General features: G+C 40.0%; 1 protein-coding gene across 3 annotated transcripts in view; it reads right to left on the reverse strand.

The window, feature by feature from the left end:
• The window catches only part of UFM1 (ubiquitin fold modifier 1), a 72,914-nt gene extending 54,505 nt beyond the window's left edge, over nucleotides 1–18,409 (reverse strand). For 2 of the 3 annotated variants that reach the window (XM_076364207.1, XM_076364205.1), the window contains exons 1-5: nucleotides 18,358–18,409; nucleotides 18,219–18,275; nucleotides 17,737–17,794; nucleotides 11,969–12,008; nucleotides 11,524–11,556 (exon numbers count right to left, since the gene is read on the reverse strand). In XM_076364207.1, coding sequence (XP_076220322.1) covers nucleotides 11,524–11,556; nucleotides 11,969–12,008; nucleotides 17,737–17,794; nucleotides 18,219–18,275; nucleotides 18,358–18,359 — 190 coding nt within the window. In that variant the 5' untranslated portion in view covers nucleotides 18,360–18,409. Of the gene's footprint in view, nucleotides 1–5,733; nucleotides 6,779–11,523; nucleotides 11,557–11,968; nucleotides 12,009–17,736; nucleotides 17,795–18,218; nucleotides 18,276–18,357 lie in introns of those variants that run through there. The other variant, XM_076364206.1, reaches the window with a different exon arrangement.
• Nucleotides 18,410–24,005: the final 5,596 nt, after the last annotated feature.

Consider the following 24,005-nt stretch of genomic DNA (forward strand, 5'->3'; position numbering starts at 1 on the left):
CTACAAAAGTCATAGCAGTAAGTTTGGCCCATAGTAAAACCTAACAGCACTTTGGCAAAGCTAGCATGCAATCTACAGTATTAGAACCATAGAATCGTTTAGGTTGGAAAAGACCTTTAAGATCATCAAGTCCAACCGCTAACCTAGCACTGCCAAGTCCACCACTAAACCATGTCCCTAAGCACCACATCTACGCATCTTTTAAATACCTCCAGGGATGGTGACTCCACCACTTCCCTGGGCAGCCTGGTCCAATGCTTGACAACCCTTTTGATGAAGAAATTTTTCCTCACGTCTAATCTAAACCTTCCCTGGTGCAAGCTGAGACCATTTCCTCTCATCCTATCGCTTGTTGCTTGGGAGAAGACAGCAACACCCACCTCACTACAACCTCCTTTCAGGTGGTTGTAGAGAGTGATGAGGTCTCCCCTCAGCCTCCTTTTCTCCAGGCTGAACAGTCCCAGTTCCCTCAGCCGCTCCTCAGAAGACTTGTGTTCTAGACCCTCCACCAGCTTCGTTGCCCTTCTTTGGACACGCTCCAGCACCTCAATGTCCTTCTTGTAGTGAGGGGCCCAAAACTGAACACAGTAGTCGAGGTGCGGCCTCACCAGGGCCGAGTACAGGGGCACGATCACTTCCCTACTCCTGCTGGCCACACTTGTTCTGATACAGGCCAGGATGCCATTGGCCTTCTTGGCCGCCTGGGCACACTGCCGGCTCATGTTCAGCCGGCTGTCGACCAGCACCCCCAGGTCCTTTTCCGACAGGCAGCTTTCCAGCCACTCTTTCCCAAGCCTGTAGCGCTGCATGGGGTTGTTGTGGCCGAAGTGCAGGGCCCGGCACTTGGCCTTGTTGAATCTCAGACAGTTGGCCTGGGCCCATCGATGCAGCCTGTCCAGGTCCCTCTGCAGAGCCTTCCTACCCTCGAGCAGATCAACACTCCTGCCCCACTTGCTGTCATCTGCAAACTTACTGAGGGTCCACTCGATCCCCTCATCCAGATCATTGATAAAGATATTAAACAGAACTACTTCAGAAAAAAGAGACATGAAAAGCAGTTCAAAGTAATGCCTGATGCTTACAAAGCATCAGGAGCATGAATCAGCGCTAATACCAAGCTATTTCTGATCATCCATAGCAAGAATGTTCACTAGATGTGGATGATATGCTTCAGATATACATTTCCCTCATGTTTACTGTCTTATAAATAGCCCACAGCTCTTTAGTTGAATTTCTAAGATGTTTATGATAGCCCACAGAATAGCCCACATCTACTAAAATCTTGTGGCTTTTGCTATGAGAAGACATACGGTGCAAGCCAGGAATTGCAAAATGACCACGTACCACAACAGGTAAGACAAAGCATATCCTCCACTTTTTTTTTTTTAAACTTTTCATCAGACAGCAATGAATCTTTATCACAGCCAAGTCTTCTGAAGATAAAGATGTTGCACTTTTCAGCTGGCACTTCACTTGAGGCAGAATTCCATAGGGACAAATCCTGAACCTTTTTTAATGCTCAGACTGTCCCAGACTTATTTCTTGTCAAGTCTCATAAGCAGTGAAAGGGATTGTGGATAGTGATCTTCCCACTCGCACTACACAAAGATTCCTTTCAAGGTCTATTAATAGAACTCGATTATAGGACAAACTTATCTATTGTTCAAAATCAAAGAGTGATTTTCTCCATTAAAATGATCAAAAGCCTCTAAGGTTGGTATAGTTCTTACATGCAACATCTGGTATTTCTCATCAGTGAAAAGACACTGACAGTTCCCACTCATAGCCTCAGGATTTTCTTCATAGTAATAAACAGGAACACCTGCACCTGGTCTTTCTATTAGTGGCTATCTGTAAGCATTCCAAACCCTTTAAAACCTGTTTTCCAGAAACATTGAACCTCTTCAGGGAGATAAAGGAGACCAATTCTATTCTTTGAAAAAATGAAGTAGTATTTTGCTTTCTTCTTCAGTATTCACATTTTCTTCTTTGTTTGTAGACATGTATTGGGTTTGTGTGGCAAGGTTTTGGTAGTGGGGGAGCTGCAGGGGTGGCTTCTGTGAGAAGCTGCTAGAAGCTTCCCCCATGTCCGATGGAGCCGATGCCAGACAGCTCCAAGACAGACCTGCCTCTGGCCAAGGCCGAGCCAGTCAGCAACGGTGGTAGCGCCTCTGTGATAACATATTTAAGAAGGGGAAAAAAAACCTTGTGCAACTGCAGCCAAAGAGAGGAGTGGGAAAATGTGAGAGAAACAGCTCTGCAGACACCATGGTCAGCGAAGAAGGAGGGGGAAGAGTGTGAGGAGGAAGGAACAGCAGAAACAATGTGTGACGAACTTACCGCAACCCCCACTCCCTGTCCCCCTGCGCTGCTGGAGGGGGAGGAGGTAGAGAAAATCGGGAGTGAAGTTGAGCCTGGGAAGAATGGAGGGGTGGGGGGAAGGTGTTTTAAGATTTGGTTTTATTTCTCATTACCCTACTATGATTTAATTGGCACTAAATTAAATTAATTTCCCCGAGTCGAGTCTGTTTTGCCCGTGACGGTAATTGCTGAGTGATCTCTCCCTGTCCTTATCTCGACCCAGGAGCATTTCATTGTATTTTTCTCTCCCCTGTCCAGCTGAGGAGGGGGAGTGATAGAGCAGCTTTGGTAGGCACCTGGCATCAAACTAATTTTAACCTGACAAAGCTTTCTGTAAAGAACAACAAGCCTTCCCGACACTCCCACCAAGGCTGCTGAACCTGCTGTAAGAAGAAAGAAAAAAAAAAAAAAAAGATGCATTCAACTAATTATATCACATAAAAAAGCAGGTTTGTTTTCATGCAAACAAGTTCTTGTAATTTTGGTTTTGAACAAGTCCCTGGGAGCTTTGTACCATGTGCTAAACATCGAGATCAAACAGCAGCGAGTAGGTAGTACAATGCTATAACATACAATATTGACAGGAGAGGGAAGTGCCTGTTGGGGAAGGTATTCACAGAGGTTAACATTAGCCCCTGCAGGCTAATGCCTGAATGGCTTTCTCTAGTCAGTAAAGAGAGAAAGGCTCCTCCAGAGGGCGATTCAGAACTGAAGATTCATTTAGCTACTCTGAATCTCTCTCTAGAGGAACCTCACTTCCATTAACTTCAAGAAACAGCCTGCAGAGATTAGCCTCAAAAAGATCATGCTAGCCTTTGTGAATACTCCCCGGTATTTGCCTTCCATCAGTAGGAACAGTGGCTGAAATTCACCACTGAGATGTATAGTTGGGTATACTGTATTTAAATCTGAACACCATGTATTGTACATGGACTGAGTTTTACCCAGCTGGAGCTTAGTGCTCCTGCCAAAATCACTGAAACAGTCTCCAGAGCACTACTAGGATGACTGCAGGATTTAGTTTTTTTCCACTGCCCTATTAAAGTGCTCCATTTGACGGCTACCCGCATGCTGCTGTACAAAGGACTGCTGTGCCCCCAGCACCTTCAGAATCCACTAACATTCTGCAGTCGTACTGGCACAGCTCCTTCTCTTGCTCCAGCTGCTCATTGTATCGCTGGAGCAGCAGCAGGAGCTGGGTTTTCACCATCAACCTAAACACAAAGAAGAAAAATTCTCAACTTTTGAGACCTGATGTCAACAATTTTTATGGTTATTATTTAGTAGCAACAAGAGAGGAAAATGGTCTTTTAATCTCAAACACAGAATAAAGTCGGATTTTGTGGCTTGGGAACACAAGGAAGAAAGCCATAGCACTGCCAGAACCATTATCAGGGCCATTTCCTAAGTCTTCCAGTTCTTCTATACTTCATCAGGTCATTGTGCTTCCCTCCCTGAAAAACTTCCATGACATCTTCAAATTCTATCAAATAATACATTTGAGAAAAGTAAGACTACTATAATATTGTATAAACCAAAAGAATGATTACAGCTCTTAAAAAGTTTTGGTGGAACTTTTCACATCAACGCTTTATGATTCTGCCAAAAATTCTCTTCACAGAGTATCTTTGTAATATAAACCAGCCATCCTTTTTCAAATGTAAAATACAGGAAAAAAAGACCCTTTAAATTTACTTCAGCAAAGGCGTGACAAAGTTAATCACAAACAATGGAAGTCTTTCATTTAACATCAGTCAAGTCATAACCAGAGCCAAAGACAATACAAACTCCAGGCAGAGTTGATGTCCAAAGTACACCTTAAAGTATGGTTAGACAAACCAGTACCAGTCTGAGAGTACAGCCCTCTTTTCACAATCTCATGACAACTCCCAAGCCCTCGGAAGTCTGGTTCCAAACTTAAATTTTTCCTTTACAACCATGTCAAACATGAGTTGGACATAACAAAATGAACTTGTAAACTTCAAATCAACTTGCAAACATCTGCTAAGTACATCTTACCACTGAAATCAAGCCTCTTTACCAAACAGAAAAGTTGTGTTCAGATTTGAGACCATGTTGAGACAAAGGTGTAATGAATACAGGAAGTACTATAAAGACGAGTTATTGTGCCAAATGAACAGATCCTCTGCACGTCACATAAACTACTTGCAATGCAGTATGTCAAGCACTTTATGCTATCTGCGTTATTACCTAAGTAACAGCGTAAGAAATGTTAGCCCCCATCTGAAATGCGGCTGAGGGAACTGGAGTTGTTTAGCCTGGAGAAAAGGAGGCTGAGGGGAGACCTCATCGCTCTCTACAACTACCTGAAAGGAGGTTATAGCGAGGTGGGTGTCGGTCTCTTCTCCCAAGTAACAAGCGATAGGACGAGAGGAAACAGCCTCAAGTTGCACCAGGGGAGGTTTAGATTGGATGTGAGGAAAAAATTCTTTACTGAAAGAGTGGTTAAACATTGGAAGAGGCTGCCCAGGGAAGTGGTTGAGTCCCCATCCCTGGAGGTCTTTAAAAGACGTGTAGATGAGGCGCTTAGGGACATGGTTTAGTGGGCATGGTGGTGTTGGGTCGACGGTTGGACGCGATGATCTTAGAGGTCTTTTCCAACCTTAATGATTCTATGATTCTATTCTATGATTCTATGAAATTATTTTTACATAACTCTCCTTTACATAAACATCAAAGCATATTAGTTTCAAAATGCATTTAACCATGATGGCCTTTTGAAAACTATAGTGCACCTTTAGACGGCGGGGGGGAAGGTTCCTGTTTGTTATATTCCAGTATCAGGTTGTTTTTCAGGTATTCAGTCAAGAGATTTGCAGACAAAAATTACAAGCAATTAATTTGGCTCATCCTAATTATATTGTGGCATTAGATTAATAGAAACTATGCACTCTGCCCTTTAAGGGCAGTGTTCTGTAGAATTCTGCATAATAAGAATCTTTTGGCTTGAAATGAATCTCAAAGCATGTTGATTAGAAGGTTAAAGGGCAGAGATTTTAATTATTGTCAAAAATCTAATTAAGAATATGAGAGAGGAACAAAGTTTGTTCTTTTTTCATATAATTGTTTATTAAAATAAAGGAAAATCCAGAATTTTACAATTCATCTTAGAGTTGGAAAATGTTTATAGTCAAGTATCACTTTCAGAAGAGTTTTCCTCTATATACTCAATTTACACCCACTCAGAATGGCATTTTGTACTTCTGCACTGACACATTATCTGAACATCTTTCTAGAGCATGATTATTGCACGGGACAGTTGTATTTGTGACAATACTCATTTAACCAAGCACTACATTGCCCATTGTTCCTTCTGTTGAACTCAGCAGGACAGAAAAAAATGCAACAGGGTAAGATTTTGCCAGATATATTAAATCACAAAGTAGACTACCAGTTCAAGAAAAGCAGCAATTTCTCTAATTAAAATACACAACTGATAGTTTACCCCTGGCAATTTATAAACAAGAAGCATATAATCTGAACAGAAACATTTAAGTGAATTCTACGCTGTTTCCCATGTAACACGCAATAACAAAACAAGACATTTGGAAAGAACCAGTATTAGTTTACTGAAAAAGGAATGACATATTTGACCAGTACCTACACGTTCCCAAATTACGCTGCAGTCCTTCTCAGCTGATGGCACTTCACGCGAGATTAGGTCTCATAAATTAAATGCAGTTTCAGAGAATTTAACTTCACAATATGCCAAATGAAGTTTTAACACATAGAAACCTCTGTTTTCTCCTTTATCTAAAACATTTGCAGCAATTAAATCTTACAATTACTTTGGAACATTTGGCAGTTATTTACTTATTTGAGTAATAAACCCCTGAAATTTCCCTTCTATTTGAGCTTAATACTTGAACTATGTGAAAACTGTTCCTCTAAACATGGAATTTAGAAAAAAAAAAAGAAAAAAGTTTTAGCACTCAGTAGGAACAGTTTCTTTGTAACAAAATCATAACACAGTTCCCCCTTCCACAAAGTAGGTTCAACAATATCCAATAATTTAAATATCTATTGATCGTGGCTGTGTGTTTACCCTTGCAGTGTCAGTAACACTTATAGAGAAATCCATCTTTCTTTCAGGAACATAACATGGAATCAGCCCGTTCTTCTACCAGTCAAGGAAGAATCAGTGCATGAGTTAATATGTTTTAACAAGAAAATGAAACCTTATCTTTGTTTTAAAAAAAAAAAAATCCTGGGAAGTCATTTTTGCTAGCTTTAAAAAAGGCCAATTCATTAGTTGCATTTTGGAGTTCCAAAATAAATAGACCTTTGCTGCATGGCAATGTCACTTATTCCAAAGCTTTCAGTAGATGTTAAGAGCTCCCAACTCGATCTCTGGGAATAATCCGTAGATCTGAACCATGCTTTAGAAATACATTTCCTAAACAAGCAAACAAACAAAACAGAATGTGTTACCAACCAACCAAATAAAATGTTATCTAAACAAGCATAAACATTTAAAGGATAATAATGTTAGGTCAGTGTTCAACTTCTTTGTAGTAATTCCTCTAATATACCAGAAATATATTTTTTTATGTTTCCATAGAATTTCATCTTATCCCTCTTACTCCAAAGAGGTCTTATTTTTAAATAAAAATACCAGACCCAAAGTCATCTAATAAAACTTGCAAGCTATCACCTTTCAAACTTTGCGGTTCCATACTTGAATGTCTGATTTCACTTATATGAAAGTGAAAAAGGACAAGGAGGAATGGCTTTAAACTAAAGGGGGGTAGATGTAGACTAGATATAAGGGAGAAATTTGTTACGCTGAGGGTGGTGAAGCACTGGCACAGGTTGCCCAGAGAGGTGGTGGCTGCCCCATCCCTGGAAACATTCAAGGTCAGGTTGGACGGGGCTCTGAGCAACCTGATCTAGTTGAAGGTGCCCCTGCCCATGGCGGGGGGGGGGTGTTGGACTAGATGACCTTTAGAGGTCCCTTCCAACCCAAACTATTCTATGATTCTATGATTCTGTATACCATCATAATTTCAAGACCAGGAAATGAAGTTTTACTTCTCCATAATTATTTTTTTTTATCTTGAGGTCATTCATGCATATACTCCTTTTTAATTCTCTCCCTGGTTCAGTATTTATCTGCTTCTAACTTCAGAACCTCAATGGTACTTTTCTTTTAGGAAGACTCTCCACATACCCAAGCATCAGTCAGTCTCATTTTAGCATAAAAGAATCTTGACCTTCATATTTATTACTGTATAGTCTTAATCATGATAGTCTTTTAAAGAGGACATAGTATGAAAATTAGAAGTTTCTAATACTTAGACATCTAGAATATTTTCTGCATGTATTCAGGATTGCCATTCAGGTTGCTATTTTCTTCTATTAAACATAACATTTGAAAATGAAACCACATTGCTAAAAGTGATGCATTCTTTAATTACTATATTGAACTTTTCTTTTTAACTTCATACTGCTACTGCATGAAACAGACTATATGCAATTCTACAATATCAGGTTTTAATAATAGCTACCTATTCTTATGCATCTTCGTGTTGACTTGTAAAACCAGAATAACTGTATTTCTCTCCTAAGCACCCCATTTCATGGACGTAGAGTGCTCTTATAAAAAAGATTAAAATATTTAGCATTTGTTCAAGTTATTAGCATATTGGAACAAAGCTACCCTTTTTCTAACTTCACTTTTCTGGCACATGGATCAGGATTGAAACCATTCTACTTATTCAACAAAACAAGTATTAGAAAATCAGTTCAAAAGAATGTGTTATCAGAAGATGTTCTGTTTTTAGAGATCTGCCAAGACCACATACTGAAGAGATCTGTAAAACCCACTGAACACAAATCTGTCACACCAGCAAACCAGAGGACTAAGCTCACCAATCTAGATGAAAAGTATCCGTATTGCAATGGCCACCATAAAACTCTAAATTTTTAAAAGAGGCCACAGCTGCATCTCATGCAGACAGCAGTTCACCCCACGTCTCAGTCTGTTTCCATCATTAATATCACAGTGGTTTTATTAAAGTTATGGCATACTATTCCCTGAACTAGCGAGGATTTAAAATTGAAATCAGTACAGGAATAAAGTGCTAAGCCTAGCTTTTTCAGCTTTCATTTCCCCTCCTCCATGGAATCATGTAGGGAGAATGAGAGAAAGTCATACTTGAGGAGTACTTTTATTCAGAAAGTTGGGGAAATAGTGGAACAGTACAAAACCTCTGAAATCCCCAAGGATTACTAAGATGTTATTCCTAGATCATCTTATTTTGGGAAGTTTTTGAAGACTAAAGTAACTGTTCAATCTACAGGAACTTTAATATGTGCAAAAAAAAAGAAAAAAGGAAAAAAAAAAGTACATTTTACCCTATCAAGTTTCTGAGATATCAATTAATAAGGCTGAACATAAGATTATATCTAAATTATATATGTTTACTTGTAAACTGAGGAGGGATTTTTGTCTGGGCCTTGGGTTTGGTGTAGGTCATTTTTTGGTTGGGGTTTTTTTGGGCGGGAGGGTTGGTTTGTTTTTTTTTTCCAGTTTAAGGGCAACATCACACAGCACTGTCAGGGCAATGGTACCTTCTGTGTTAAAAAAAAAAAAACACGTGCAATCCATGTGCCTAATCTTACATTTGCAGATAAGATTAAGACTGTGATGAAAACATTTTGCATCTAGATGCTTTTGATTTACCTGATCTTTGATTATGAGATGCTGTCTTATACTACTACTGAATAATTCCTCAACATTTATAAGAACTTATGAGAGGTAAAGCAAATCAATTGGATATGTGAATTCAATATGCATAGCTGCAAGCATGATGAACTACCATATGGATATTTTCATTCAGGAGTCAAGTAGTCCTAAATACATTTACTTTGCAACTTTGTACTAAGCTACAACTAATTTGAGCTACATAATACAAAATGAAAGTATACTTCTGAGGAAGAGAAACAGCGTTAAGTATACCTTAACTTAAGCAACTGACTTTAGCTGTTTTGCCTAAGTATTCTTCAGTGGTCATGTGAGAATGTGGCTTTACATGTGGGTGATAATCTAGTAGCTAAACTAAATTATTAGTTTTATTATCTGTTTTTAATACACTTGGTCATGGGATCATGATGAGCACAGCATCAGCTGAGGAGTCTGCCTGAGGCAGTACACCTGTCAAACCATAATCCAGATGTCCTAAGGCAAGCCCAGGAAGGACAGAAACCTCCAGTGGAGCAGAAAGCCAAACGCTCACTTGATCTTCATTTTGAAATGTTGTTGATGCAATCGCAGACCTCAGAAATGAGTCACTACACCTAAATGGTTCCTTTTACAACTCCAAGAAATTCCCCAAACTAATGTCAAGCAATTGCTCTTCTAACCATCAGATACTATTATATGCTCTGCAAGGATTTACTTTATACTATTTATCTTACATAGCTAAGTATGCTGATAATACCTTGGCTTTCTTATTCACTTTTTAGATCAAAAAAAAAAAAATGGTGTGGTATCTTCAATAATGACTGGCAGACAAAGGGCACAAATGAATGAGACCTGGCAGAGATTTCATGCCAAAAAAACAGAGAAGCGGCAAGTCTCCATCAACTGTTCATCACGTTTGCAAGCAGGAGTAAAATTAGATTCACAGTTTTCACTGGATGACTGTGTTCCACAAGCACTAAAGCCATTTTTATTATTATTTAGTATCATAGAATCATAAAACCGTTTAGGCTGGAAAAGACCTTTAAGATCATCGAGTCCAACCGCTAACCTAGCACTGCCAAGTCCACCACTAAACCATGTCCCTAAGCACCACATCTACGCATCTTTTAAATACCTCCAGGGATGGTGACTCCACCACTTCCCTGGGCAGCCTGTTCCAATGCTTGACAACCCTTTTGATGAAGAAATTTTTCCTAATAGCCAACCTAAACCTTCCCTGGCACAACTTGAGGCCGTTTCCTCTTGTCCTATCGCTTGTTACTTGGGAGAAGAGACCGACAACCACCTCGCTACAACCTCCTTTCAGGTAGTTGTAGAGAGCGAGGTCTCCCCTCAGCCTCCTTTTCTCCAGGCTAAACAGTCCCAGTTCCCTCAGCCGCTCCTCAGAAGACTTGTGCTCTAGACCCTCCACCAGCTTCGTTGCCCTTCTTTGGATGCACTCCAGCACCTCAATGTCCTTCTTGTAGTGAGGGGCCCAAAACTGAACACAGTATTCGAGGTGCGGCCTCACCAGTGCCGAGTACAGGGGCACGATCACTTCCCTACTCCTGCTGGCCACACTATTTCTGATACAGGCCAGGATGCCATTGGCCTTCTTGGCCACCTGGGCACACTGCTGGCTCATGTTCATAGGGAAGAAATGTTCATAAATTTCTACTAACAAGATACTCCACTCCACCATAACTCTCGTCTCAAATGGGTCGAGATGAGATTACTGTAATAATTTCCAAATTAATTTAAAAGTATAGCGTTCCAAGAACAAGACCACAGAAGCCTGCTTCCACACAATAGACCACACAATAGACCATAATTATTACAATTCAACATCTGTACTACGTTTCCATGTATTTCAGGAGGTGATGGGGAAAGCTTTACACTTTTCTGTGGCAGAGATAAGCTCTTGTCTCATAGCAAGCCTCCACAGTGGAAATCAGAGATTTCTCACCTGTAATCCCTTGGTGAGAAAAAGAGGGCTATCGGCAAGAAGATCGTCTCTTCTTGAAAACATGCTTTCCAAAGTACCTAGAGTTCCTGCTTTAAAACTGAGTATTATTTTTTAAACATCTCTCATCAGAAGTGCTGCTAAAATAGCAAATACTACTGACTAGATATAGTGAGGAAAAAATATAGCTATTACTTGTTATTTCAGTAACATGTAATACAGTATTGCTCTTTTAAACTGCACACTAAATAGCTAAGCCCTGAAGATCAGAAGTGCCTCATTTTTTCACAGATCTAAATAAACAAATGTTGAACAATAGTTTGTGGATTTAACCTTTTACACACTACGCTGACCGTAGTTTCCAAATACTGGGTAATGCTTCTCCCATTTAAGAAATCAAAACTTAAAATATAAATCAACCCTGAGTGCTATGCATTAGTTTACAAGAAAAATAACAGGTTTTTAATACTGGGCTTCAGAAATAATAACTTACCTGCTGTCTGTGCAGGGTTTATTCCTATTCCATCTAGGAAAAAAAAAATTAAAAAAGAGGGAAAGGTGAAACAGACATAATACAATTTACTACACTAAACCTACAGGTCAAAAAATATAATATACCAACAAGATATAATTATTACATCAGGTCTTCAAGCAGCTATTTCCTATAATCAAAACTAGTCTTATCACAGGAGCTAACAAGAAACCTTCAGCACAGAAAATCCACACTATATGTTAGGACAAAACCAAATTAATAATATTAGTGGTTTAATACCTTCATCCCATGCATAAGCAATTTAAATAATGCTGCAATATTATTAAATTCAGTTTGCAGTCTGTAGAGGCTGTGAAAGAAAAGACACTTTTGCTTTTATCAATATCCCTTCACTGAAACAACAATCCAAAAACTATTAAAAAATATATATAAACTATATTCTTACCATTTGTTATAATGGCACTTGTTGCTGCAGGAACTTTGAACTAAAGGAATTAAGACATAAAGGGAATAAGACTAAAGGAAATAGGACAAAATAACATAAAAGACATAGTTAAAGCAGAAAATACATGGGGAATATTCAAAGCAATTATAATTTTAGCTGGTTCAGGTACAAAAAAAAATATGAGAAAAGATTCCCCTTAGATTTATAGATATAGCAAAATAAAGGTTTAAAGTCAAAGTTAATTAGACACCTCAATACAGAGTAAGAAATTTACAGTACTAATCAACTAAGTAAATGCAATTATTATTACTCATTAGATAAAATATAAAAGTTGGGCATCTGCAAAGTTAAGCAATATTAGTTCTTATTATATTAAATAAAGGAATACCTAAAACATGTATGGAAATGAACTTCTAAAAAGCATACCTGTTATGTCTAACAGGAGTTAAACAGGAATTAGCTTGAGCTAATCTTGGTTAATTCGGACCAATGTCCTAGCTTTCTTCCTGACTCTACTGGGACCTCTCCAACCGCACTGCTCCAAGAGGAGACTTCACTCCAGGATTTGCTTACAAAAGGAAGCACTAACAGCACTGCATCAGCCCTGGGTCCCTCCTCAGAGGGAGCCTAAGCAGGCTTTGTACCCCCAAACACCACCACGTGTCTCCATGGTACCCCACCCCCATGCGCATCATACGGGGTCAGTTTTACAATATGAAAAGCCCTACTCAGGTGGGGTTGCATCGCATACAGGCTTCAAACTATTTCAGAAGATCTGAACTGAGATGGGGAAGCCAAAAATAATTATTTCTCAGGACTAGAGGGAGCCAGGCAGGGCCAGAGAAAACTCCTGCACTATCTAATGTGGTTGAACCACACAGGACAGAAAGGGAAGGGCGGGTGCAAGTCGATCAGTGGTTGGTATGAGGACCGAAGGTTGCTCCTTGGGCTTCCTTTATTACTTAGCACAATGAACAACCTCTAAGGTAAAAGGCTGGTGTCTCAGCAATGAGCAAGTATCAGTGAAACCTCCTCACAAGGCACTTCATCCTCCTCCCTATATTGCATAAGAAGAAGGGCTAACTATGAATGCTAACACTGAGTGCTTCCCTGGAAGAACTGCAGAGCTCTCCCATCTGCTGAACAAGTCACTTCAGCCATGCCTTTCAATGGCTGTCACTACTTGTGCTTTCCTCATTTTCTGATTGCTCAGCTTAAGATTTCCAGGTCTGATTTGCAGAAATATTAATGCATTAACAGCAACAGCTAAAGCTCACAGAAACCATGCTTGAATACAGTACTTTATTAATATACTGAAAAACTGGCTCTTTTTATCTCCAGACACACAAAATGAGCAGAATTTTTTTTAACTTGTTCTCTCTTAGCTTTTTATCCATAGCAGGTAAATCATGTCACCTCCTCATCTTGCAGGGTGACATGAAAACAGTAATTTCTGCAAAAGATAATAAGTTAGATACCAGTGTCATTGTAGAAAGGCCATGAGGAAAGTAACAATTTGTCTTCAAAGCAAGATTTGAATAATGAAGTTGATAAAAGAGGAGCTACATATTTAACAGTAACAATGTAAAAAATAATATGCCATCTCATAACAGCTAATGTATACGTATCGTATGCTGAAGAAAGCAAGCCTTCATTCTCAAGTTTGCTAACTTTGGGAATCTTGACTTAGCAGTCTAAGGAGAAATCTTTTGACAAGTTTGGGTTTTGTGGGGTTTTTTTTGTTTTTTACATAGTAAGAGAAAATGAATTTATAAGGTTTGAACAGTGGGATTAACGTCAATCATATTAAGTCCTGCCTCCCAGAATGAGTGCATCTCCAATTCAAAGTAAAGGAATAAAACACAAAAAAAAAATCCTGAACAAGCAGGAAATATATGTTTAACTTAATACTTAAGTTATTTTTCAACAAGCAGGTTTCCATTATAATTAAGTGATACCCTGGATCTGTCATCCTAAGTCATCTGAAAAAAACCCCAAAATGTAAATTCTAGAATGTTAAGTGCCTCTTCTCATTTCTTCTCTGTCTCTTGCATCTCCCAGTGCATGAAAGGGATGGATCATTCACAGGAGGATGGATGTCTCTACTCATTTTGTGTCATTTTGCTTTTCAGTAGGAGAATCTACCTGATGCCGATACACTAGGTGCACATGAGAACTGTGTGGCAACCAGCCAATGAAGCACCAGTTAAGATTCTCTTATTGCTTCATATTGTACTGTGTTAGAAGAGAATAAACCACTTTGTTATCTTAGCCCAAAATACTGGGCCAAACAGCAATAGTTGTCGGCTATATACTCAGCACATGAAAATCATCACAAGTATAATACAGAAAGGGAAACTACCATTGTAATTATACCATACATAATTACACATAATTTGGTGCAATATGGTTCACTATTTAAATCAAAAATCCTTCCTGTGGCTGCTAAGCATATGTTTCCCAGTCTGAAAATATACAAGCTTTCTGTGATACAAAGTCAAATGGATACTCAAGTAGCAAAGAAGTTCTGTATTCAGTAGATAAACCCCGGCTTGCTTTGAAACCAAATTGGGTAACATCCAGCCCCAAACTCACACACTTTAAAGAAAGAGATTGTTTGCTTTAAAAACCTTATAAATTGATAACTGAGGCTGCCACAAAACTCATTTCCTCCAATGCCAGGAAATACATTTGTCAATATCTACAGTCAAACTATAAGGAAAAGATGACAATCATATACCAACAATTATATTCCTTTCTCACTTTTTACAACGATGACAAAAATCCTCTACAGTAATAAGCTCATCTCTTTTTTGCGCAATGAATAGCAGATAAGTGCATTAAATCATAGTATTTTAGCACCAATCTATCGAGAGTAATATTAGAATAACAAAATAATAGTTTCAAAAATATACATGTTTATGAAAGAATAAAGTTTAACTTTAATGGAAATGGATGACTATTTCAGTAATAATTTCACAAATGTAAGAGAGGTTTTTTGTAAATATTGTACAAATGTACACCTGAGATATGTACCAAGTAGCTCTACCAGATGAAGGAAAAAACCCAATAGATACCACACATTGTAAATGAGAACATTAACAGTCACAATAAACTGTGACAATTGTGGAAAGAACTATAAATAGATAAAAACTTGAGAGTAGTGTTTCCAATAGTCTACATTTCAATTTACATTTTTTATATATAGTCTGTAAGACAAACAGAGAAAATAAAAAATAAGGGAAGAGTTAAATTTGCATTATCCAAATTATCACTGCCAAATGGGAAGGGCTGAGACTGCTACAAATGATTGAGACTTCTCGAGACCTCCCCATTTAATGATCCAGTTTTCTTTTACTTCCAGCTCTGCCAATCATGCATTGCATACAATGAATTTTAACATGTTTTGTGATGTGCTAGAGATGACAGAAAAAAAATCCGTTATGTATTTTAGTTATTTCCAAGGAAAAAAAAAAGGGAACACATCTTGTTTAGCGCAATGAAAGTAATTCAGAAAACTGTAATCTTTGACAAAGCACCGTGACTGAAACTTGATATATAAGATGACCATTCTACATCATGGCTACAGTTCTGCTGTTCCAGGGGAATTCTTGTTATGATTTGGCCAAACTTTAAGGCTCTAAAAAACAACTCAGTAGAAAGTTGCTAAGGCTAAACAGCCAAAACTGAAATCCTTCTCTGTCCCAAGAGCTTTAATCACTGAGGAGATAATGCACTTCCCCTGGAGACCAACTGACATCTTTGTCCAAAATCCAGGGCTATAGTTCAATCCTTTCCTTACATGTTTCATACAAGGTACTGTGAAACTGGTATCTGAATCATAATATGTAGCATAAGCTAATGTTAAGCTATGCAGTTCAAGGAACAAAAACCATTTATATAAGACAAAAATTCTCTCTCATTCTTTTCAATGCCAGTTCACAGAGGATCAAAGGAGCTTCATTCCTGGGGAAGAGTCTAACAGTCTTTTTTGCTCTCTGTTTACAAAGCATTTAGTTCTGCCTGGTCTCATAGAGATGTTTAAAGCTTCAGTAACACATCAGCAATGACAACTAAAAACAGTGCCATATTCTGAAAAATCAATCATACGTTCATGTTATTAATTTCTATTTAACACTGACACAGGCTAATACAAACATGCTTCACACTGTTTTGGGGAGGTAATTAATAAATTGTTCCTTGTATTTTCTATTTTCTTTAAAAGAAAATGTTTATTTTATAGGCATTTAGTGGAATTACTCTAGTGAGCGTTAACAACACTGGGCTCTTTTACATTCCATCACATATCTTCAATCTTTCTTGTGAGCCTCCAAAACACGGCTACAATTACTCTATAAAACTGTGCTGATCCAGAGCGGTCTGAGGTCAAACAGCAAAACTCCCACAGATGCTCAAAATACTCGTATCACCTAAAGGAATGGTTTACTTAATGTGAATATTTAAGTAATTAATTCTTCTCTAAATCCATTTCACAGAGGACCCTATCACCGACTAAGACTGTGGTTCCACGAGTAGGTAAAACAGGTTTGATGGCAACCCTCCCACCAGAAGTGGCCCCTTACTCCTGGTGTCTCCAACTACTCAGTCCCACTCCAATCTTTCCTGGTCCCTCATACTAGTCTATTAGACTTTTCAGTCTAGGTCTCTATGTATGGGTTGTGTGGGCAGAGCTGCATTAGTTCAGATTAAAAATAACTGGGAAAAAAAAGCTAGTTTAAAAAGAGCAATTAAATCAGCAAATATCTTTAACAGCATTTATTATTCTGTATATTGTTCTGATTAAGCAAAGTTACAACAAACAAACAATCCACAACCTCCCCCTACAAGCTGTGTTTCCACTAAGAACTGCTGCCACATAGTGGTATAACACTAACAACATAAGGAGACTCAAAACACATAGTCCATTATCCTTCCTAATTATTTATTAAAATTCCAATGCCTGAACAAACGAAATTGTCAATAACCCAAAATTTCCCAAGTTTTCCTAAAAAGACAGAAGGGGCATTGCAAGAACAGACTCTCAGCTGAATCTGTTTGTTGACTAGATGAAAAAAGACATCATGCTTTTGAGCACTTTATTTTACTGTTTACACCCAGATGGACATCTCTTAGTCTTTGTACGCTTAATCTGAAACAAACAGGATACATCTCTTCAAATACATTATATAGGCAATTTAGGCACCTGTTGGTTTTGGATTCCATGTGAAAGGTCAAACACCCAGAAGCCAAAGAACACATCATCCAAGTCTTATTCACTTAAGTCTGTTTTTTAAATCTAGCCCCTATGCCTAACCTTAATACCCTCTATAATAAAAAACTGTATGTCTTCCAAAGACAGAGATTACTGGAACTGACTGTGAGAATAGTTGAAGAATTTCCTGAATAATTCTAAAGAATTTTCTGGATATTCTACATAAGCAATTTAAAATATTTAACAGCTGTACCTTTTAATTATGTTCACTGTCACAAATTTTTACGTTATTGATATAAAATGGTTTAATTTAATCGCAAAGAAGAACAGGAAGTGTGTCAATACCTGCCGTTGATGTGTAAATTGTGCAAGAATTGCTAAGTTTAGGATTCTGAAAGTTTTGGCAGGCCCACACTGACACCAGTAAAGCTTGTGTTCATGTGTACCTAACGAGCATTCTTTGTGCTGAAATAACCATTGCATTTTACAATTAAAAAGCTTTTGCTTTCAGGAATGTTCAGAAAGTTAAAAACCGACGTCATCACTTTCTACTTACTTCTTCTGCAGCAAACTTCAAGACAGCTGTGAAAGGTGTACTTTCAGGCACACTTAACCTGAAATTACAATGCAAGTAAATACGTGACTGCTAAGACAAACTGAAAAGCAACTTGATTTGCTATTAATCTACTAATTTAAACTTTGCTTTTACCAACGGTAATACTCTTGCCAAAGACGTGCACGTACTATTTATTTAAGGTCTAGATCAAAGCCTAAAAAGATATGCGTGGCAGTAGCCCAAAGTAGGAAAGCCCTGACAGGTGAATTAACAACAGAAAACCGCCTCTGGTTTCACACGGAGTAAGAAAAATGCCTTTTCCACTCGGGGGAAAGCCCTGGCAAGATGACCATTAAAAAGCCAGGCGGCTCAGGAGCGCCTATGTTTGCGCTGCCGCCGCAGCGGGGTCTCCTCGCCTCACACGGCGACACCGGAGCACGAGCACGAGCACGGCCACGGCCACGGCCCGCCACACCACTCACACTTTGTAGGGCAGCCGCGGGTCCGAGGTGAGCGTCACTTTAAAGGTGACCTTCGACCTGGGGAGAACGAGGAGAAAGCACCGGGTTAGGGCTGGGGGGTCGGGAAAGCGAGCGGGGGGCAGCGGGGTCGCTCACTCACATGATGCTCCCGGGCGCCGCCGCCGCTCCCCACCGACACGTCAACCGCCGCCCGGCGCCCGACGGGGCCTTCGCTGGCCCTTCCGCCTCCTGAGCTGCCCGCGGCGCGCCTGACCCCAAAGGAAAACTAAAAATGTCCTGCCGACCGCTACGGGGGAGGGAGCGGGGGCGTTCCGTCTCGGTGTCCGACTGGCGCGGGGAGGGGAGAGGCTGGGGGGCGGACGAGGTGCACCGGAGAACGGCGGTGAGGTTTTCTAATGAGGCAGTGGCTCTGGCTGTCCCGCGGCGGGGGCAGAACCCAGGTACCGGGACCCCCGCGTTTCCGTAGGCGTCGTGGAGTGACGTCCGGGCGGCACCGGAGGGGAAGTGGAGGGAGCGGGGCCGGGCCGGGCCGGGCGGCACCGAGGGCTTGGCGGGCGGCGTGCCCCGGCCGGGCCGGGCCGGGCGGCACCGAGGGCTTGGCGGGCGGCGTGCCCCGGGCCGGGCACTGCTGCGGTGTGGGGTTGCGTTTGGTTACCCGAGGTTTCGAGTCCGTGTGTTGCTCTCAAACCGAAATGTTCCGCGGGTGCTTGTTGAAGTTAGGCAGGGGAAGGTGGATGCAGGTACACACGGGTTCCCATCCCTTTAATATTCAAAATCATTCACATCTTCCTTGCGATGGGGGAGCCAGCGTTGGAGTTCTGTTTGGATAGTGACAGATACTTTTGTGGCAGAAAACCACCAGTTTCCAGTTTTATTCGTCTGTGACTTTCGACAAGCTAATTTCTTTTAAAGGCTAAGTAAGGTTGCATGGAAATGCAAAGTAATTTTTGCCTTTAATGCTTATTCATCTGTTAATGCAGGTGATGACCACGTTTCCAACTCTGGGTATGTCAGTATTACCATTGTAGGAAATGTTTTGCCAAACGGCTTTCATATTTTCTCCAGTCTCTACCGTCTGCAGGAAGGACAGCTTGCACCGTGGACTGAGGTGCTTGTTACCATACACTGCTTGCCAGACTGCTCATGGCAAAGCACTTTGTTGTGTTCACTTTAATTGGGGTCTCATTAGGGTTAAGGTAGAAGAAATGCCTTACAAAAGGCCATTGACACATTGGAGTCACTAATTTCTTACCTAAGGATTGGCTCAGTGCCCAGACATGAAATTCAGCTTTTCACTTTTGTGTTGCTCTTACGTGAACATAGACAAAACTAAAAAAAAAATCAAAAAAGAACAAGGAGAAGAAATTCACTAGCAGCTTCTACAATGGCATTAATATTTCCCTGTATCTCCTGCATTTACCTTTATGTTATTGTGTCTGCCTTTCATGTTGGTGGCTCACGCTCATTTTGTAATCCATTAGTGATCTCATGGCTTTTTCATCCCCCTGCTTCTAAGAGATCACACCTTAAGTTAGAAATAATTAATAGTCATCTCTGAGCATGTAACCTTGCATTTTGTGTAGCTAAATGTCATCCCGTATTTATTCTTGCCCTCTTCAAAATCAGTTATTTTTGTATGATGTTATGTCTTTGATTTATACAACTCCGTGTCATCTGCAGTTTTCCTTAATGCATTGCTGTTTTCTGTGCCAAGGTCATTAATGCAGATGTGAAATAAAAGGCTGATTCTTTTAGCGCTTCATTTCTTGCCTTATCTTTAAGGACTTCCGCTCTGAGGAAATAAGCGCACCCAAATCTCCGTGCTGTTGAAGCTGGACTGCTTTTAGTACCCAGATTTACTTGGTTAAATCTGGATTGAGCATATGTGTGCTGTGATGCTGCTGAGAACAGTCTAAATCCAGGCTAGGGTAGTCCTCTGTTCTGGCCACATGGTCTTGTCCTCTGCCAGGCAGAGGAACCAACACTGATGACGAGGTAGAGAGTCAGTTCCGGGAACTGATTTGGCAAATAACCTAAATTTTTCTTTTAGCTGGTTTTCATCTGGTTAGCTTCCTGAACCAGCACAAAGAAGGACATGAGGAAGCATGTCTGGTTGGCAGTGATACCGCACTGCAACTTAGGTCAGCTTAAGATGCTGTGGAGGTGTATCTTAAGCAGGTGTCAAGAGTGTGATGGTATCCTTATTTGCTGGTAACTTCAGGGTCAAGATCTTTGAAAGTAGATTTGGGAATCCAAGTGATTACATAAAAATAAGACCTCTCCAGTGCTGGAAATTTATAATTTTACTATGCTGTCTAAACCTTTTTTGAAAGCTAGCCGGGTTGTTTTTTTTTTTTTATGAGAATTTACAATGAATAAAGGAAGGAGAATATGCATGATTTTTCTCTTTCAGCTGGGAGAGTTAATGGGACTTGGTGTCCCATCTGCAAACAAGCCAGGGATGGATTAGAGGTGACTGTATCTCACTAATGAGTTTATACACAACAACATTCTCCTCAGCTCCAGAAAAACTGGTCTATTCCCGGCAAAGTCTGCCTTCCTTTCCCCGTGAGTGAAACCAGAGAAGAAACTGGAGTTCTTTATTCAGTTTGTTTTCCCTACAGCTCTTTCTTACCGCCACTTAGATATGTTGTGTGATAGCAGTGAGACATAGCTTTGGCTTTTCTAGCTGTGTAGATGACAAACAGAATGACAATTTAAGCAATTAAAACAATTGGGATCTTTGGCAATTTGTAAACACATTAGTACAACAGAAAGCTTTTAAGTCAGGAAAATGTAAAAAAAAACCCCAGAAAATAATAAAAAAATATCCCTTTCGATGCTAAGATGTGACTGAGGTGAACTAGAATACCTCTGACAACACTTCAGGGAAGTCCCTTTAGTTGTAAATAGCATTACAAGGAAGAAAAGTACTGCAATACATAGGAGCTATTCTTCCCACGTGCCTGTATTGTATAGGTAGCCACCTGTCTGGACCCTGTTTAATTGTGTTGAGAGGGGCAATAAACAGAACAATAAGAAAGGAAGTGGAATTTAAAAAGTACAAAAAAAATAATCTTACCAAGATCTATTTATCAGTATTTAACGGCCTGAGCAAGACAATTACTTTTCATAGCAAAGGTGCAGCTGTTCCTTGAAATAAGTTGGAACATGTAAAATTACAGTGGAGGTTGGAGGGAGGTGTTTGTTTCTCAAGTAGTTACATCCTATATGGAGGCATTTCCTTACTAGACACTTGTAACCTGAAGCCAGTTTCCTAATAAACATTTTCTGAGTTGCCATACTTAATTACCATAATAATTTTACTTATATGCAATGTGGGGAAAAAAAGCTCCTTGACAGTATGTTCTACCTGCTTTCAAAGGAGTAAAGGACAATGTAGAGTACAATATGCTGGAGAACTGTGTTTAAAGCAATGTTATTTAGCCTGGTTTTTCTTCCCTCTTTGCTTCCTATTCTCCCTTATTGTAGTCTCTGTTAGATAAGATATATTGGTGAGCATTTAATTAGAGCAGCCCTGCGATACAAAACTGGGAGTCACAATTTGCTGCTCGTCCAGCAACAAGTAAACATGGCCACAGTTCAGAGTCTGGTCATAAAAATTAAGCTGCAGTGTTTGTGTTTTTGAAAGATTTCTCCTTTGCTTCTGAAGCACACAGTGTGTCTTAAAATCTTTTAACCTTCGTATGTATTTCTAACATTCGTGAGTGCATGTGGCATTTGAAGAACACCATTTTTTATGCTACAAAACAAGTGCCCATGTGGAGGAAGGTTACCACACAAGCATCTGTCCGAAGGACTCTATGGAAGTATCAAATCTGAAATATTAAGAAATGCAGTGAAGTATCTCCCACCTGCAAAATGTGCTTTTAGCCGTGTCAGTTTTGGGCTGAATAAGGCACATTTAACTTCCAAGAATCTGCTGAAAAAGCACTGAATTAAGCTTTTTAGCAGGTACCCAGAAAATTAAATCTTGGCACTCGGCAAACTTTTCTTCTGTGCTTGCAAGCGATGAATTAAACAAATGAGCATTGCCAAGCAACGTGATACAGGAGGGAGAGAGGGAGGCAAAGGAAACGCAGTGTTTCTCCAACCAACCACTTCCATATGGACCACATGGATAACAGTCCGATTCCTTCTGCTCGCAGGTTGTGGTTTCACCAGATGGATCGAGCAGTGCTAACCCCCATGAAAAAGGAGAGGTCCTGTTTTTTCCCCAACTTCTGCCTCACTCTGTTCCTGGTCTCCTGCCTGCTTGCTGCTCCTTGCCCTTGCTTTGTTGCTTAGTGGATCTACCTGTGAGTCAAGTCAAATCAGCAGAACACAGGGATGTTTCCCTGCTGGCTCAGAGCATTGAGTCAGCTCAGGGAAGGGTCTGAGCTGACACAGCAGAGGAAGCAAGGAGATCTTCCTCTTTTGTCAGTAGGGAAACATGGGATAAGGTTTCCTCTTGATACCGTTTCCTATACTCAGAGGGCTGGGGTCCTCCTCTGGTAGGTACATCCCCTTAACTCTCCTTTGGTTCAGGGTGGTGGTGTGTCTCTTGGCTCTCCCCCTAGGTCCAGGTCAAGCTCATTAATGGTGACCCCGTGACTCTTCCCAGTGGGTAGAGGCACCTCCTTGGCTGCAGAGTCCTGCTATATCGGCAGGAGTCAGCTGCCTTTCTCAGATAGTCTGCTCCTGGTTGCTCTGGTGGGATTTTCCTGTAGGAAATTCAGCCCTCCAGAAAGGAAGCAATAGCACTGCATGATCTCTAGGTTATTTTTGTTGCAGAACCTGAAAATCTGACTTCGTGCACCTTTCTTTGCCAGAGTTTCTGTACTCCAAGGCACGAGCTGCAGCATTAGGCTAGATTGACTGCTCTGTCTGAGCACATCGGCTGTAGCTGGGTTGCCCTGACTTTTTACTCACAACAATTACAGATTCTATGTTTTCTCATTTTTTTTAAACAGAAATAGTGGTGTAACATGCAACATAAATTTAGCCTGTTTAAACTAGCCTGTTGGTACCTGCCAGTGAGAAAACTTTAACCTCCTTTAAACAGGGAGTTTCCACCTTCATGAGTCTGCAGCCTCTGTGAGACAAAAGCAGTCTTCTATTACGTACTGTGTCACTGGGTTTCTCTGTAAAAACATAGGCATAAATAGGATTTTTAAAAATCATTATTAAGCCAAAGATAGAAGAAGATTATAACAATTTAGGAATGCAATGCAAAGTTAATAATCAGACAAGTTAGCACACCTTCATAATTTTCCTTCAACAGAATAATAATTAAAAACCTATCATAGTTCCCTTATGTCACAAACATTTTACAAAAATAATCTGTCAAAGTGAGAAGATTGCATACAAATGTCATATTAGTCATATAGAAATCATCATGCTAGGCCTCTAGACTTCAGAACTTCTCTTATATGTGCGTATTAGATAGTACAGATAACTGTACACCGAACCAAGGATTAGTCTTCTGAAGCACCAGCACCGGGTGTATTTGTCAGCTGTAGTTAGTGCTCGTTTCTCCATATATGAAGGTCTGGAGGCTTGGTAGGGGGTTTTCTTCAATTGCTTTGGAAAACTTACTGCTAAGAAATCTTTAAATCAAAGGGGTAATAAGCATTAAACAGGAAAAAATGTCTGGAAGAAGCAAAAGTGGGTCTTCTTTCTTCTTCTATCTGACATTTTTTTGTCATGGAATTTGATTTAAGTAGTAACACCATTATATAGATGTTTTGTGTCCTGTTTCCCAGAATTTATTTGAAATCACTTTAC

This window comes from Aptenodytes patagonicus, chromosome 1, assembly GCF_965638725.1.
Source record: "Aptenodytes patagonicus chromosome 1, bAptPat1.pri.cur, whole genome shotgun sequence".
Classification (NCBI taxonomy): domain Eukaryota; kingdom Metazoa; phylum Chordata; class Aves; order Sphenisciformes; family Spheniscidae; genus Aptenodytes; species Aptenodytes patagonicus.